The sequence below is a fragment of the Pogoniulus pusillus genome, chromosome 10, assembly GCF_015220805.1.
Source record: "Pogoniulus pusillus isolate bPogPus1 chromosome 10, bPogPus1.pri, whole genome shotgun sequence".
Classification (NCBI taxonomy): Eukaryota; Metazoa; Chordata; class Aves; order Piciformes; family Lybiidae; genus Pogoniulus; species Pogoniulus pusillus.
Genome location: NC_087273.1, coordinates 28,690,849 through 28,708,476, shown reverse-complemented (window position 1 = coordinate 28,708,476; position 17,628 = coordinate 28,690,849). Strand labels below are relative to the sequence as shown.

Here is a 17,628-nt window from a genome sequence, read left to right as displayed (position 1 = left end):
GCCAGGGGAGATTTAGGCTGGAGGTGAGGAGAAAGTTCTTCACTGAGAGAGTCATTGGACACTGGAATGGGCTGCCCGAGGAGGTGGTGGAGTCGCCGTCCCTGGGGCTGTTCAAGGCAAGAGTGGACGTGGCACTTGGTGCCATGGTGTAGCCTTGAGCTCTGTGGCAAAGGGTTGGACTTGATGATCTGTGAGGTCTCTTCCAATCCTGATAATACTGTGATACTGTGATACTGTGATTTTATTTGCAAATATTAAGTATTTGTAAAATATATTACTGCAAATAGAAAATAACTATGAACAGAAATGAATGCCCAATGACCTGATAAGGTGTAAACATCACTTGTAACAATATCTCAAAACATTTTATTTCTTCCACCTATTTTTTCCACATTAAACATTCTTACCATAAACAGGAAGCTTTCCAGGCATTTTGACTTGTTCCCCTGAGCCTCTTGATGGTTTAACTAAATAGAAAGCAAACAAAAGTGGAAATTAAGTTGTAAGCACAGAAACCAATTTAGTATGATAACAGATGATTTTTTTTTTTGTTTAATAAAACTCTCAGGGGTTTTATTGACATGAGAAAAATAAGCTACATTTAGTTCTGAATGCGTTTTGAGAATTTTTTGGGGAAAAGACAAACGGAAAACTTACACCAAACAATTACAAAGTTATCTAATATCAGGTAATTGAATGAAGCAGAGAGGAAAAGCAATCAAGCCACTGGTTAGTATAGAAAGTGGGGTCAAGCAGACATTACAAAATCAAATTATTATATGGTGGCTTAAATTGGAATTATGGTTGCAGTTTAGTTTACACAGAGGACAACATGCAGCAAGGGCTGAGCCACACTGATTCACCACAGTGCAAGTATCTTATTCTATAATCAACAAAGCTTCCACTCATAAATTTCAAGGCTATTTTAATCCAATGCATCATAGCAGTTCTGCTTAAATCCACTGAACCTGAGGTAGACTGCCAGCCGACATACTGCCTGCTAGAGCACTTGACTCTGCCCATAACCTTGCTGTCTTTTCTAAAAGGCCTGCAGTTATCCCCTGCCCAGCCAAACACCTTTTTCTGTCCACATATGGCATATTTCCAACTTTAGAGGTTGGAAAGGACTTCCAGAGAGCAAGTCCAACCTCGATATGGCTTGGGTGCAGACTTAAAGGTAAGACAGAGAAGACCACATAATATCATCTGCCATTGAGGAACTTGAAGAAAGACAGGCATCTATATGAGAAGACATGCTCTGTACTTCAGAGTGACACGCCAAGCACGCAACAGAACCAAGCTGCCACTTATTGAATAGGGACTTAAAGCACTCACTGTAAGAATGGGATTTCACAAATTCAGAAAGCTCATCATTTTACTACATGGAGAACAATCAATCAAACCATCCCTAGCAGTGCTTGTAATAACACCAGCTAAAGGTAAATTTGAATTTTGTCATCTCACCCTGTTATTTTCCTGTTGCAAATAATCTCTTACCAAATCATCACACAAACCCTAAACAGAAGGTTGGAATCAGAAGGCACCAGGAAAAGTCACAGAAACTTTGATTAGAAAGACAATCTTCATGAAAAATTTTGGAGTGTTTAACTTACAAACTATATTGGGTTGACAAGTGATAGGCTGCCAGCTCATTCCTACAAATTAGATATTGCTTAACATCAGCTGCATTACCCCCAACCTTCTGGAATGGGTTTAAGGAAAAGATCAGAACAATGTAAGAAAATAAAGAAAGTGTTATGAAGATAAAACAACAAAGACTCTAGTAACACAAATCATACTCTGGTCACTAGAACTCAAGTTACTTAGTGGCCAACCAAGCCTTTAAGAGAAAAAACAAACACACACACCCCACCAAAAACTGTCTGCTCATTCACACATAAACATTTCAGAGCCTCTATTTCAGCAGCAGCCAGCAGCTAAATATTTAGTCGCTTATATTTCCTTTACAATCCATACAAAAGATGCTAGATTGAGTGGCTGCAATGTCTACTGGTCCACAATTTTAAAACTAATTTCTAGGAGCAGAGCACTGTAGAATTATGTAAATGCACTCGTATGCATCATGAAATCACAGTATCACAGTATCACCAAGGTTGGAAGAGACCTCACAGATCATCAAGTCCAACCCTTTACCACAGAGCTCAAGGCTAGACCATGGCACCAAGTGCCACGTCCAATCCTGCCTTGAACTGCCCCAGGGACGGCGACTCCACCACCTCCCCGGGCAGCCCATTCCAGTGTCCAATGACTCTCTCAGTGAAGAACTTTCTCCTCACCTCCAGCCTAAATTTCCCCTGGTGTAGCTTGAGGCTGTGTCCTCTTGTTCTGGTGCTGGCCACCTGAGAGAAGAGAGCAACCTCCTCCTGCTACAACCTCCCCTCAGGTAGCTGCAGACAGCAATAAGGTCTCCCCTGAGCCTCCTCTTCTCCAGGCTAACCAATCCCAGCTCCCTCAGCCTCTCCTTGCAGGGCTTGTGCTCAAGGCCTCTCACCAGCCTCATTGCCATTCTCTGGACATGCTCAAGCATCTCAATGTCCTTCCTAAACTGGGGGGCCCAGAACTGAACACAGTACTCAAGGTGTGGTCTAACCAGTGCAGAGTACAAGGGTAGAATGACCTCCCTGCTCCTGCTGACCACATCATTCCTGACGCAGGCCAGGATGCCACTGGCTCTCTTGGCCACCTGGGCACACTGCTGGCTCATGTTCAGGCGGGTATCAAGCAGCACCCCCAGATCCCTTTCTGTTTGGCTGCTCTCCAGCCACTCTGACCCCAGCCTGTATCTCTGCATGGGGTTGTTGTGGCCAAAGTGCAGCACCCTGCACTTGGAGCTATTGAACGCCATCCCACTGGAGTCTGCCCATCTGTCCAGACGGTCAAGGTCCCGCTGCAGAGCCCTTCTGCCCTCCAACTCAGTCACATCTGCCCCCAGCTTGGTGTCATCTGCAAACTTACTGATGACTGACTCAGTGGAAGTAACTGGCACACAATTTAGCAGAGACCTTGGCTTCTATATGAGGAAGCATAAGCCAAAGCCTTTCTATATGTTACTCTTTAATGGTCACTGTAGACATCAAGTATTATCACTTCTGGAGGCAGACACTGGAAAAATCTGCCACTCATGTCAGAAAGCACAGTACTTTGAAGAGACTGAACTGAGAAGTAATATCACTGAATTGTTTCTCTTCTAGCTCAAAACAGCACAAGGTCTTGAGAAAGTATTTTTCTTGTTGTTTCATAAACCACTACATTGGGATGAGGAGAAAGGTTCAGGTATTGAACAGAGTAAGAAGCCAAAACTCTTGCACTTACCAAGGCCACGAGCTTTCAGCGTTTCTTCAACCTACGTTACCAAGCCATCAACCAGGAAGGAAGGAAGGCAGACACTTAAGATTCAAAATATAACAATTCCAACATTTCATTACTTTAAAAAATAGATTAATACCAACCCTGTGGATTATCTCAGGTGAATAGAGAATTACACAAAACTTGGAAAAGACATAAAGATATTACTTCTTAGATTGTCTACGGTTTAAACAATTCCATTCTGCATTTATTAACAGCCACATATTCTCAAGTATTGTCTCTTCTGATCCAGAATACAAGACAAAGTTGTAGCCACATTTTCTGATGGGACTAGTGTTCAAAACTAAATTTTACTTTATTGCAGTAAGCAATAGAGTAAAGCAACAAATCTAACCAAATATCTAAAACTTCACATTTTAAAACTGCATAAAAAATAAATTTCAAACCTGCATTCTTTGGAAAATAAATCTGTAAAATCTGACCAAAGCTGCATGAAAAAAACATCTTACCATCTTGTGTTTGTATCCAAGGAAGTGAGACTTCAAGTTTAACGCAGAAGGACACCAGATTTTGCAAATCTAGGTTAAAAAGAGTGAGTATTTCTAGCACTGCACACAAACCAACAGAAAAGAATACTGGATATCAAACCAAATCTGCTCTTGCACTGTTAATATGGGTAAGTTATACAAAAAGTTCAAAAGACAAACTAAACCAGCCCCTGTTAACTTTTCCTTATGAGGCCCCAAGACTCACCAAATACAGCATAAAGAAATCACAGAGTAAGAGAATCACAGAACGGTCTGGATTGGAAGGGACCTCCAAAGGTCATCTAGTCCAATCCCTTCTGCAGTAAGCAGGGGTATCCTCAACTAGATTGGAGCCCTGTCAAGGCTCCCCTTGAATATCTCCAGCGATGGGGCCTCAACCACCTCCCCAGGCAACCCCTTCCAATGTTCCAATACCCTCATAGTAAAGAACTTGTTCCTAACATCCAATCTAAACCTAGTCTTCTCTAGTTTGAAGTCAATGACCCTTGTTCTACTACTATGGGCCTTTGTAAACAGTGTCTCTCCATCGTTCTTGTAGGCCCCCTTCAGGTACTGGAAGGCCACTATTAGGTCTCCTTAAAGGCTCCTCTTCAATGCTGAACAACCCCAACTCTCTCAGCCTGTATTCACAGCAGAGGTGCTCCAATCCCCTGATCATTTTCTTGGCTCCCCTCTGGACCCATTCCATTAGGTCCATATCCATCCTGTACTGTGGGCTCCATCATCACATCAAATTTTAGATGTCTCCAGAGCCCTACAGCTATCTCAGAGCATATTTTTCTGTGGGTAAGACAGATCCACAATCTTTCCTGCACAACATAACCAAGTCTGAAACAGAAGCATGACACAACGTTAACAAGCTGGCACATCTAAGAGGAGCCAGTTCTCCTCAGTGCTGCACCCAAAATAACATGCTTACTCTGACCAGTTTGGGGCCTGGCTCACTCACAGGCACATGAAATTTTTCAGTTACAGCCAGTTTATGCCCTGGCCTGTTCAGAACAGAAGCCCACTGGATTGAAATTCATATGAAATAACAAAAAGAGTCCAATATTTACTGCACTAAAAGATCCAAGATGCTTAAACCAACAGCAATAAAACAGATAAATCAGCTTTTTGGGGGTTGTTGGCTTGATTAGGTTTTTTTGGGGGTTGGGATTTTGTTCTTTGGGTTTTTTTTTATTCCTGAACAGGAGCTGCAGTTTAATCTTCCACTTTAAAAGACTATTTGTTTAGAAACACATTTAAATTACTCATTTTAATAAGTTGGTTCCTGACACACAGTGCAACAGCCAAGTAAGTTCAGCTTCAGTGTTATTCACAAATTTTGCTCAAAAGAAAGAAAAAAAGCCACACTTGCTTTAGTCCCAACTTTTTTTTCTACCAAAATTATTCCGTATTAGTTAAAATTTTATGTAGGGAATACTCACTTTGCAGTAGAAATTGTTTGTTTGCTTATTTTTCCTAAGTTCAGGGTTCATATTTGAACTTTAGATGGCAAGAAAATGCTAAAAAACAAACAAACAAACACACAATAAGATTGCAAGAATCATATAAGCACAGAATCAGACAGGCTGGAAGAGACCTCCAAGATCATCCAGTCCAACCTACCACCCAGCCCTGTCCAATCAACAAGACCATGGCATTAAGTGCTTCATCCAGGCTTTTTCTGAACGCCTCCAGGGACAGTGACTCCACCACCTCCCTGGGCAGCCCATTCCAATGGCAAATCACTCTCTCTGTGAAGCTATTGCTTTAGATCGACAAAATCAGTTATATTCTCATTCCACCTATTTAAGAGCCATGTATATTCCAATTTTAATCTGTGTGTAAACTTCAGTCACATTTCACCTTTCAATCTCCGGGGTAATTATCATATTATTAAGAGCAAAGCCACAGCGTGGAAAAGAAAAAAAAACTCACAAAACAACTCTTCCCTAAGAGCTTTCTTCAGGTAACACAAAAGCAACAGATGATTACGCACACTCCGACAAAAAAGTAAGGAATTATTTCCAGCTTTTCCCTCTTTTCCCTGGGACTGAAGCGTACAAGGACTGGGAGAGAGGACAGGAAGCAGTCACAGCCGAGCGCAGAGAGGCCGCATTACGTCTCTACAACAGTAACGCGCCGCGGGTTAGTGAAGGAACATGCGCGTCCGCCCCGCACCACAGTAGTGAGGACGAGGCCGAACTAGCAAATCCCACGCGAACAGAGGTACCGAGAACGCGAGACGGGCCCCGAGTCGCCCGCGGAGCTGACCCAGCAGGCTGTAGGAGGATGGCTTTGCTAAGGCTTTCAGCTCTGCCGGCGTGCGGCCGCTGCACCCGAGTTACCCCGGCCCGGGAAGCACCCAGAGGACCCGAAAGCACCGCCACCCTCAACTGCCACATCAGCTCCTTTCCACCGCCGCGGCTCTTAACTCCCCGCCGCCCCTCAGGCCACCGCGAAAGGGAGGGGACTGGAGGGTCATACAGCGCCCGCCCGCCCTTACACTACCAGACGCCGCCGGCGGAACGGCCCGGGCAGCACCGGGCGGGCAGGAACTGCGTCACGCTAAGCGCGGAAGCGGCTCGAGAATTCGGCCGGTAGTGCGAAGCCAGAGCTCTGCACCGGCGGGAGGAGACGGAGCTCAGCGGAGAACCGGCGCGGCGACCCTGGCCCGGCTCCCCCCGCCACCGCTGGGGGCGCTGACGCACAGGCGCGTGGCGCCGCCGGGCACTGTCGGAGGTAAAGCCTGAGCTGGCGTCCTCTGCAGCCGCACTGGGACGGGCGGCCGGGGAAGGAGATCTGCTCCCCGCTCCGTATCGGGGGCGCGGAGGGGAGAAGCAGAGTGCCGTGCTGGTGACGTGCGGCTCCGGAGCTCCGCCCGCGGGCCGGCGTTGAGTATAGACGGGGCTGTCTGCTGCCTGCTCTCTTCCTGGCGGCCGGTGGGTGTTTGCACGTCGCTCCCCAGAACACACCTCCCTGCAGCGCACCCGAAAGCTCAGGGCCCCTGGAGCGGTTCCGCCCCGCGGCTTGCCGGGCCCCCCAGCTGGCCCTCCCTTGGGAAAAGCTGGTGCCGCGGCCGCCTGTGCTCTGGAGAAGCGGAAATCCAGCGCGGGCTTTGCGGGGAACTGAAGGAGTGGCGGCGACCTGCCGGCGAGGAGGTGAGGGAGGCAGGCCCGGCTGCCCAGTGCGGGGGGGAGGAGGGGAGCCGCTGGCAGCTTTCGACGGCGCTTTGTTACGAGAAGGGAGAACCCGGGGGGCCGCAGGGTGGAGTCGTGCCCGCCAGCACCGCAGAGTGCGGTCCCCGCGGGCGCTGGGTGACAGCGTGACCGTTTGCCGTTCCTCTGCCGCGGCAGATGTCCCTGAATCCGCGCCTCAGCCGCAGCCTGCATGCCCGCCCTGGGTGGAGCGGTCTTCTTTGTCGAGCCGGGACCTGCTCTCCTTTCTCGTTCAAGCAGAAGAGGAGCTAGCGAGGAAATAAAACCAAGCTCGAGTTAATGTGTGCGAAGTTCGGGTGCAGGAGAGTCTGGTAGGATTCCTGTTTATGCCTATTTTTGATTAATAATCAGACAATCATTCGAAATAACAACCTGCGTCCATTACCTTTCTTAGCACAAACTGCTTTGGATGTCCTCCATAAGTAGCGGCATGACCCGCTTAAAATATATTTACGTGCATGTATTTATTATTTAAAAATATGCCTATGTAAATATATATATATATATCCTTTGTTGAGGAGAAATTTAGGCAAAGTACTGTGAATTTTCACTAATAGGTTATTTTGTTAATTTGCCGGGTGATCCATGGTAACTGTTAATTTATATTAAACGAGGGATGGGGCAAAGGTACCAAAAGAGGGTTTTTAAATATTTGATTATGTGTAGCACAGTTTTCATACAGATCTCGTTCATATTTGTAGTAGTTACCTAATTACCTAGTGATTTCAAGTCTCAAGGTAGACAGAGACAGGCCTGGAACATGGATGGAAGCTCTGTGAGGAAAACCTAACATTTGAGGAACAAGGACACTGTTTATTTCTGGTTCTGTCATTCACATGAAATAAAAACCTGTTGTTGTGACTAGTCTGGGTCATTGCATTTCCATGCCTTCCTTTCACCCTCAAACAGTGGATGAAAAGGACAGAGTTATTGATTTTCAGTGCTGTTAGTTCCTGACTATGCTTAAAGCTTCATCTGCAATTTAAGCTGGATAAATAAATTTTCTTTCTGGTAATAATTCTGTTGGCATTGGTAAATGCATTCCATTTTCACATCTTAAGTGACCACAGTTTGCTAGCAAACTTGTTTTCTTCGAGTTTAGTTAGTGTAACCCTAGTATAGGGCTAAAGCCTTCCACCATAATTTTCCCTCTGCATTTTCTTATGTCTAAATAAAAATATTTGAAGGACTGAAAACGATCACACATGCCAACCTGAACTGACTATTTATTATTCTAATGTTTTTTTTTGCAGCTGGTTGGAATTTGAATGTATGTTCAGATGTGTATGTGCAAAATAATGCACATATACATATTTATGAACATGTGTGTACTGTTTTGCTTGTGTCATTTTTTTCAAGATATCCATGTCTTTAAAAGAAGAGTGCCACAACATTTCAAAGTAAAAATGGTTTGTTATTATAAAGCAATTCCACTTTGTATGAGAGCACAAGTAATTAGGACAATGCTTTGGTTTAAGGCAAGCAGTGAACTGAGCCATGCCAGAAGAAGATATTTAAGAGAAATCACTTCCTTACTGAACGTAAGAGCCTGGACACCTGTAAGAGTGGGAGAAGCTTTCTGTTCTTTGTTAGAATTTTCTGTGCAACTGTCTTCATGTGCCTACACATTCCCAAATCAATCTTGTTTATTGTAAGAGCAATACACAGAAAACTACTTCTATTTCAGCATTGATTCCTACATGCTGAATTATATCTTGGGCATATGTCCTGGAACGATCTTTTAGCCTTGAAAGGGAAATTGTTTGGGCTTTTGAGAGCACTTTCGCATGTTACACAGAGGAGCCACTGGGCTGCCGGAAGTGGGAAAAGAGATTAATATAAATATATGGTGGTGTTTTGATGAAACTTCTCAGGATTCTAAGTTCTCTGACATTTCAGAGTGTTTTCTGTTCATCCAATTGAAAAGGGGCTTTAATATATTGAAGCAAGCATGTTAAGCAAATAAGAGCTAGAAAAGAATCCCCAAGAAATCTTTTCTTCTGCATTTAGTAAGTGCATTAAACTGCTTTCACCAGTTCTTGAGTTATTTTATGCATCCTAGGTCATAATCCTGGCTTTTTCATACAAAGGACAAAAGTACAGTGTGTAAGTGTAGGGGAAAAAAAAGGTTAGGAATGTGTATGGGGGAAGGGAAGACTAATACATTATATTCTCAGAAAAGGACCTCATTTTTCCCTCATAAGTGTACAGTATTTGAGCTTACAACTGGGGACTTCAGTTGCTACCACAGTAAAAATAATAGTAATAAACGGTAGAGTGGTGTGAAAGTGATACTTAAGGCTTTGCTGTGGTTCCACCCATGAAAGATGAGCTTTTTTTCCCAATACACAGGTCATTAGTATATATGAAGTCATATTTGGAAACATTTTAAATATTTCCTGCCATCAGTTGATCTCTGCCAGTCTCTAGCTAAGTTTTTAGTGCTTGGAGTATAGAAGTCCAAGTATCATTGTTTAACTTTTTTAACTTAGTTCTTGAAAACCCATTGTTTGTCTGATCAAGGAGTTTTACTACAAACAAACATGTCATGACTCTCAGTCTGAGATTTTCAAAGCTACAAATAAGATTTACATGCATCAATGAAAGGCAGAATCAGACATTTCTGATCATACAAGAGTGATCTTTTTTTTTTTCAGAGGCATAAGCTATTGGACCTTATGACTTGCTCATGGGACTACTTTTCATCTTCCTCAGTGAAATGGAGGCAAAGACACATTAAAGCATCAGTATCTAGTCCCAGGAATTTCATTTCACCAGCTGCCCAGAGCAGCTGGATTGTTTGGAATGGTTCAATAAGTATGGTCAAGTGAACCTAATTGGTAGATTCTATCTTTCATTATAGGTTTCTTTATCTTACATATTTTGAGAGCTGTTTCATTGTACCAAAGTTGCCACTATTCAGTATCTCTTTTTTTAGGAAGTCCCTTTCATGATGTTTTGCCTTTTTTTTTAAGCAACTTGTGAAGTAGATGTTCTCTTCTGTCTATTATAGCTAGCTGTTATAATGATTAGGATGTGATAGCTTCAAGTTTGTGTACATTCATTTAGTTTGTTCTATGGCTTTATAAGTGTTTTAAGAATTCCTGTTGCCAACATGTGGAGTGGCTAGATTTTCACAGAGAGTAATAAATAACTTGGTTTAGTATGGTGGAGGAAATGCTGGATATAGGAACTATTCCTTAGGCTCAGCCACCCATCTCTTCTTCCGTGTGTTTCTTTTTGCCGAGTAAATGAGCTGTTCTGTGAGCAGTAGAACTGGTTTACTATGCATCTTTCCCTTTGTCTCCTAAATCCTATCTGCTGCAAAAACTCCACCATTGATATGTCCTCATAACACCAGCTACTTGGTAAGAGACATCATAACTGTGACTAGCCAGGAACCACTTAGGTGCCAGCTCTCCAGTCAGTACTCATCCAATGATTACCCAATTGAGCAGTACAAACTGAGTGTGTTGCCTTTTTCAGTAAGGGCACAACTAACCTACTGCTGTTGACAACACACAAATCACTCAGACTAGTACTTATTTCTATGCACTTTGTTTCAGTTTTGCTATTCTAGGCTTTGTTCTGCTGTTTATTCTTTGCCTAATCTTTATTTTGCCATATTTTGTGAGCTATTTCAGAAAGCTCCCGTTCATCTGTCAGAGTTGTTTTCACTTTCTGATATTAGTTTGTCTGTTAACTTTTTTGGTAAATATAATATCTACCCTCTCTAAAAGAGGTAAGAATAATTGTAAGTATTAAGACACTTGGAGAAAGGAATTATAAGAAAAAAAGTGCTAGTGCAAATTTGTTAAGGAAAGGAATATTGAAAAGAGGAAGTCTGATGCATCTTCAAGTAATGTTATGAGGGAAGTGGTAGAAACAATGGGCAAAATACTACTGAGTTCATTTGAGGAGGACCCTAGGCTGTTAGGAATATGACCCAATTATTATGTATGTTTCATCTCTGAGTTTTAGTGGTTAGAAGAAGTATGAGCTAAGACAGCATTGCTACCCCTTTTTCTACTTAATTATTCAGTAGTTTCTGCCCAAAATTTAAAAGTAATTTGGGCTACACAGTCTAGTGGGAAGGAATGAGGAAAAGTGTGGACAGACAAAAGGAAAAATACATTTGTCATTTGTTAAGAATTTAAAGATCACTAGTTTACTAATTTTTTTAATGGCTAAGATTTCCCTTGTGTCATCTACTCTTTTCCTTTTGACTACATAAGCCCTAGTCTTGAGAAGAGAGGCAGTTGTTAACATGCTGTAGTACAAGTGCAGTGGCCTTACCTAGTGAGGCCAAAACTCTTCACCCTGGTCCCTCGCTCCTGAGAGTGACCAGCAATGCAAGTGTAAGGCAGAGTGCACACATACAGAGTCAGCAGTAAAGAGCAAAGGACAAGTACCTCCAGTTAGTTTTCATAATTAATTCATCTTGCAACTTTTACCTCTTCTCAGTGTTGCAATGCTGGTCAGGGTCCTGCTGCCTACTGGATGTCTGTCAAGGAGGGCTGAACTCGGGGAGAAACAAACTGACAGAACTTCTTACTATCATTTCTTCATTTCTTTCATATTAACTTCCAAATACTGTGGATAGAGGGGAGAAGTTAGTTACACACAGTCAGCAAGGGCAGAAGGGCGTCTTCTGTGTACCAAAGGAAATCCAAACCTGCTGCTGTCAAGGGCTGAATTTCAGATATTGTTCCATAGTTCAGGGCTTTGAAAGCTCTCCATGTGTAAAAAGGTGTCGTGAAGCGGAAAACAAGGTATTAAAAACAAGTCACAACCAAAACTGAATATGGAGTATTTTGTATCAAGAAAAATTGTAACAAAGACAAAAAGCTTCTCCTGTAACTGTGTAGCCACTAAAGCAGCAATAAAAAATGACGAGTAATTATACCATATCTTACCTAAATGTTTCATTATGTACCCTAGAACTACTCAGAAATTGTTCTTAGAAAGTTGTGTTAGGATCAGAAGCTATAGTTACGAGTTATTTGCTGAAACACAGTTTCCTGATCCTGTAATCAGTTCTAATTCATGTTTTGTTTTTTTTCACTTTCAATATTGTTTTCATAGGATTTTGGGCTTCTTGGAGAATCCATAGAAAATGCAAAACGAAATAATAAAGCCTGCTAAATACTTCTCAGAAGTGGAGAAGAGTGTGCTGCTTGCATTAGTTGAAAAGTACAAATACGTGCTCGAGTGTAAAAAGAGCGACGCGAGAACGATTGCTCTGAAACAACGTACTTGGCAAGCACTAGCTCACGAGTATAATTCACAGCCCAGCGTATCACTGAGAGACTTCAAACAGTTAAAGAAATGCTGGGAAAATATCAAGGCACGGACAAAAAAGATAATGGCACATGAAAGGCGGGAGAAGGTAAAAAGAAGTATTAGTCCACTTATAAATACTCACATCATAGGGAAAGAGAAGATTGCCAGCATAATGCCTGAGCAAATGTACTTTTTGCAGAGCCCACCAGAAGATTCTGAATATCAGCCTGATGCTTCTAGTCAAGGTATAACTGTTTCTGTAATGATGCAAGTAGTACTGTTTTGTATGTGATTTTGCCAGTGATTCTCTTTTAGCAGTCTAAATCTTTCCACTTAGCTATGGCTGTTGGTTATAGAAAAGTAATTTCAGAGCTAAGATATTACAAGACCCTGTATTTCCCTAAACCCCCAGGAGTTCAATGGGGGGGTTAAACTTTTTTTTTCTTTTTGTTTAAATCAGTTTTTTACATACCTGCTACTTTATGGCAAGAATCACAGTTGTTGCTATCATACTGGATTTTCAGAGAACAGTCCCAATGATATTTTGATCCTTTATAAAGTATCATCTTCCAGGGAAAAGGTTTGATCATTAAAAAGGAAAATCCACTAGCAGCAAATGGATACACAATTGTCTGCTGCAAGAGTTCCCTGCAGGTGTTTCCTCCTTTGTTTTCAAGGACTAAAAAGAGTATGTAGAGTTGTAATTTCACACTGCAGTCCTGGAAAGTGGCCTTCTGAAAACGTTCAGCACCCCATTCTTCCTTTCTTGGGAAGCCTAAACAGAATAATCCAAAACCAGAAGGAAGAGTGGCTACAGTGCTTTCTAGCAAACTACTATGTCAGGTTCACACATGGAAGACTGTCCTAGCTCGAAAGACAATAGTAGCTATATTGTTGGATAACATTCTTGCAATATCTTTAATAATTGTATTAAATAGTCATCATGATTTGTAAAGGGATGTATTTTGAGACCCCTACATACATTGGTAACTTTTATTCCCTAAGAAGTTTCTCTTATTTCAGAAGAATTGGTAGAACCTACTGAAAGTTAGAATACTGCAATTATTTCCTGAAACTGTACACCACTGTGTTTACGAGTACAGTAGCAGTAAGGAAGAAATAAGTAATCATCCAAGTATGCTCTCAGTCTCTTGGTATTCATGTTGATACAGCTCTTCACTTGACACGTCTTTCAAAAGAATATTGCAAGTCTTAAATAGCTGCAGACTTGGTCACCTAAACTTAGATGCCCATTTCTAAGTGTCTGTGTTAGCTGTAGTATTCTGAGCTCCTGTTATAGCCATGGAGCTCTATCAAGAGCCCACGGAGGTTCAGTTCAAGACTTCAGTATTCTGTAATGGAACTGTATTATGTATGGTACTGAATCATAATGTTTACATGCATGCACCAGTAACTATATTATCACAAATTCATGCTATTTGAGGGAGAAGAAGATAGTACTATAACACTTTTTCCACTTCTGTTTTGCAGAGCCATTTGTTGTGTCAAATAGAGAACTTTGTGATGAAGAGAAAGAGCTGGTACATTTCCCAGTATGTGAAGGTACATCCCAACCTGAACCTTCATGTTCCGATGTGAGAATAGCAGCAGATAAGAACTACAGGAGTAAAGCATCTCAGGAAAGTGCTCTGAAAAAGATGCATGAGGAAGAACATCATCAGCAAATGTCAATTTTGCAACTGCAGTTAATCCAAATGAATGAAGTTCATGTGGCAAAAATACAGCAAATAGAAAGAGAGTGTGAGATGGCTGAAGAAGAACACAGGATAAAAATGGAAGTGCTAAATAAAAAGAAAATGTATTGGGAGAGAAAACTGCAGACCATCACAAAAGAATGGCCTGTATCATCCTTTAACAGACCCTTTCCTAATTCACCTTAGAACATAAAAGGGCAGAGAGTCAAGTCTGAGTGAGCACATTTATGAGTAACATGCACTGGAAAGAGGGTTTTTTAATGTGAATGTACAGTGACATTAGAGGTGCCTGGCTGATAGTGAACACACCTTGGTTTTTAATGTTTAGGGAAACAGTGGTAGAGTCCACCAAGGGGAAAACAGTATTTGTATGTAGTTCTGATGTGTTTAACCCTCAAACATGTACAGGGTTCTAAAATATGAACATATCTTCCCCTCTCAGGATACCCTAACATACTTTTGAAATTTAAGGTAGTCCGTCCAGGTGTTCTTAAGAAAAGAGCTTTAAACATCAATTTACAGTGTTTATTTTGATTTCTATCTCTTCGTATTACCATTTCCCAAATGAAGGCAAGGGTTGGAGTTCCTCTCCCCTGTTGAGACAAAAGCAAATTGACAGATACTGGCTGGATTGTTATACTGAGGCTTGAATAAAACTTGCCTCTACTTAATATAGTTCATAATTAGTTCTTCGTAGACAATGTGAAAATGAAGGAAGTAGCAAAAGGACCACTGTAGTACCTGAGCCCTTTGCATATGAAGAACAGTAATAGTTTGCAGCAGTCTGGCTGACTGACAGATTGGTTGTGGACTGGCCCTCCAGTTCTTTGAGCCTTGACCCTTAAGAAGGTGGAAGGAAGGTGACTTCTTCCTCTTAAAGCCATTGTGCTTGTCCTTTCTTTTCCAGGCCCATCTTTTATTTAAGCACAATACCAAAATAAAGAGGATCACCTGCTGCTGCCAGTGCCATGTGCTGTTCACCTGGAGTCATTCTGAGGGAAGAGCTTTTCAATAATTCACAAAGCTCTTAAAATATAGTGAGCTAGCCAGTCCATCAACAAAGTCTCCTTTTTCCTTATGCAATACTTGATGGTGTAGCAGCTAGCTTGTGCATTTCAGCCTCTCCCTAGCTAGAAGAAAAGATTAAGACTTGCCCTCTTTTCCTTCATATAGGGTGGGAAACAGTTCCAAGGAATTGTTCCTGTCTTGAAGCATTGTTCTTTTAGATCTGTCCTGTATTATGGTGATGTGATTCTTGCCTTTGCTGTCAGTGAGGGGTGATTGACATGATTTGTATGGAAGCATTCACGTGAAGCTCCCTACTGAGTTTGGGGGTCTCAAACAGTAGATTTTAGGAAAGCACAAATAAAGATAATCTTTCCCCAAGCAATTGCTTAGTCTAAGGGTAAAGAAAACATGAAATACAGAACTCTGCAAGATTTATGAGAACTTCTGATGTGTGAAAAGCTGTTTTGTGGGAAGATGTACAACTGTTGTTTGAAGCAGTGAGAACAATTAACAAAACCACGAATTTTCATTGAAAAAAAATTAGTATCCCATTGTTAAATAAAGTATTTTCAGGCCACAATTTGTGAGGGCAAGTCCATACAATGAACAACGTGTTTGCAATAGAGTACGTGACAAAATGTATATTCTCCCTTAAATCTCTTTCCTGGGTGTTTTTCCTGGTGGAGTGAGTTTCTTTTGGTTTTGTTTGGTTTGTTTTTTGGTTGGTTGGTTGATTGGTTTTGGATTTTTTTTTTTTTTTATATGTGTTTGTTTTTCTTCAACTACTTTTGCTGCTAGTGGTTCATCTTTGCAAGTACTGCCATTATCAACCACAGAGCTCACTGTGGTTAACGCTGTGGTACATGTGTTGCTCCTTTCAATGTGCTAACACTTGGAAGTGCAATGGGAGTGATTTATTACAACATATTTCATATGACAGAACAAAAAATTCGCAGAGCTGCTACAAGGTCAAAAAAATAGGCCATGTATGAAATCTGAAGACAGATAATTTTGACAGCAAATTCAGTTTCATAGAAATTGGCTGTATGAAGGAAACACAGGACTTTGAAAGAAGGATATTATTATGGATTTTTTTTTTTCTGCTGAATGGAATCACTGTTGGAAGGTATAATAACAGTAGAAGCAAAATAAAGAAGTAAGCAGGAATGAAGACCTTTTTGTTCTAAGGTTGCAGTCTGTGGTCTGGAAGATGAGTCAGTTATTTGAGTGGTTATGACAATTGTTCAGGCACCATCCTGAAAAAAAAATAGGAAAGACATTTGTCTTAACCAATGATAAGATTCCTTCCACACTGCTTCTCAGTGAAAGTAATTTGAGACTGTGAAATTGAAACCATTAAGGTGTCTAAAGGTGATGAATGGCGACAATTTCAGCACTGTGAAGAGACCAAGAGAGAGACAATCCAGATCAAGATAGCCCTGTGAGAAGGTATGAAATAGTCTAGGGAGAAGCTCATGAAATGTGAGATGTTAGTTTTGACTCCTAAAAGTTATACCGTTGCTTGTGAAAGTTTGTTTTATTTTTATATTGGAAAAAAAATATTTTAAATGTGCGTGTTTTCAGACTGTGCTAAGTGGGCAATGCCTTGCCTTTTGGTGTATGTTCTTATTTTGAGACCAAAAGTTAAAGTTCTTAGGTTGAACATCAGGCTCTTAATACAGCTTCTATTTGAATAAAAAAAATCACAGGAGAAAAATCAGGAAGATCCAAAATGAATGTATGAAAGCAAGAATAATCATTACATATGTAGAGGAAGACAGGGAACATCACACCTAACACAAATGATACACAGTCTCAAGTTGTGCCGGGGTAGGTATAGGCTGGATGTTAGGAGGAAGTTCTTCACAGGGAGAGTGATTGGCATTGGAATGAGCTGCCCAGGGAGGTGGTGGAGGCACCGTCCCTGGAGGTGTTCAAGAAAAGACTGGATGAGGCACTTAGTGCCATGGTCTAGTTGACTGGATAGGGCTGGGTGCTAGGTTGGACTGGATGATCTTGGAGGTCTCTTCCAACCTGGTTGATTCTATGATTCTAAGATGCCTTTGTGATACAGCTAATAGATGGCTACTGGTGGCACAGGCTTTTGCTTTCCCATCTGTGATTGATTGTTTACTGTAAGGTTGGGAGATGGACAGAAAAATGTAAAATACAAACAAGATTAAGTAATACATCTCCTTGCCAGGCTTTGTCTTCTTCATCTAAAGGCTTTATAAAGTGATTGGTGTGCTAGAGTTTAATCCACTTGAGAAATGTCACTTTAACCATTTCTCTTCTTTTTGCAATTACTTTTTCTAGTATTAGAGTTTATCTTCTGTTTGACTTTTCTTATATGCAATGCAATCATCTCACACAGTATGTCCATTGCTTCATCTCCCTTTTTTCAAGCTTACATAATTCAAATACTTTCACATAATTGTGTTTTCTTGTTAACTGTTTGGCCAAGCAATATAGACATTTTCCCACGTTTTTTCCATAGATAAAATGGAAAAAGCAGTACTTTCAGAAGAAAATGCCTGTTGGCAA

At 41.4% G+C, this 17,628-nt stretch overlaps 2 protein-coding genes across 7 annotated transcripts in view; one reads left to right on the top strand and one right to left on the bottom strand.

The window, feature by feature from the left end:
• LOC135178816 (uncharacterized) overlaps window positions 1–6,458 on the bottom strand; it is a 29,684-nt gene extending 23,226 nt beyond the window's left edge. Inside the window, exons 1-5 of one of the 3 annotated variants that reach the window (XM_064150075.1) lie at window positions 6,372–6,458; window positions 5,306–5,383; window positions 3,837–3,905; window positions 3,334–3,364; window positions 408–467 (exon numbers count right to left, since the gene is read on the bottom strand). In XM_064150075.1, the coding sequence (XP_064006145.1) occupies window positions 408–467; window positions 3,334–3,364; window positions 3,837–3,905; window positions 5,306–5,356 (211 nt within the window). In that variant the 5' untranslated portion in view covers window positions 5,357–5,383; window positions 6,372–6,458. Of the gene's footprint in view, window positions 1–407; window positions 468–3,333; window positions 3,365–3,836; window positions 3,906–5,305; window positions 5,384–6,093; window positions 6,311–6,371 lie in introns of those variants that run through there. The other 2 variants (XM_064150076.1, XM_064150077.1) reach the window with 2 other exon arrangements.
• Window positions 6,459–6,466: 8 nt separating this feature from the next.
• MSANTD3 (Myb/SANT DNA binding domain containing 3) lies at window positions 6,467–16,801 on the top strand. Of its 4 annotated transcripts, none has more exons than XM_064150081.1 (4): window positions 6,467–6,602; window positions 7,217–7,389; window positions 12,164–12,606; window positions 13,853–16,801. In XM_064150081.1, the coding sequence occupies exons 3-4, from the start codon at window positions 12,195–12,197 to the stop codon at window positions 14,260–14,262; spliced, it is 822 nt and encodes a 273-aa protein (XP_064006151.1). In that variant the 5' UTR covers window positions 6,467–6,602; window positions 7,217–7,389; window positions 12,164–12,194; the 3' UTR covers window positions 14,263–16,801. The 4 variants fall into 4 exon arrangements, with proteins under 4 accessions (XP_064006151.1, XP_064006149.1, XP_064006152.1 ...); XM_064150079.1 differs by having other exon boundaries at window positions 6,467–7,021; XM_064150082.1 differs by lacking the exon at window positions 7,217–7,389 and having other exon boundaries at window positions 6,467–7,021.
• Window positions 16,802–17,628: the final 827 nt, after the last annotated feature.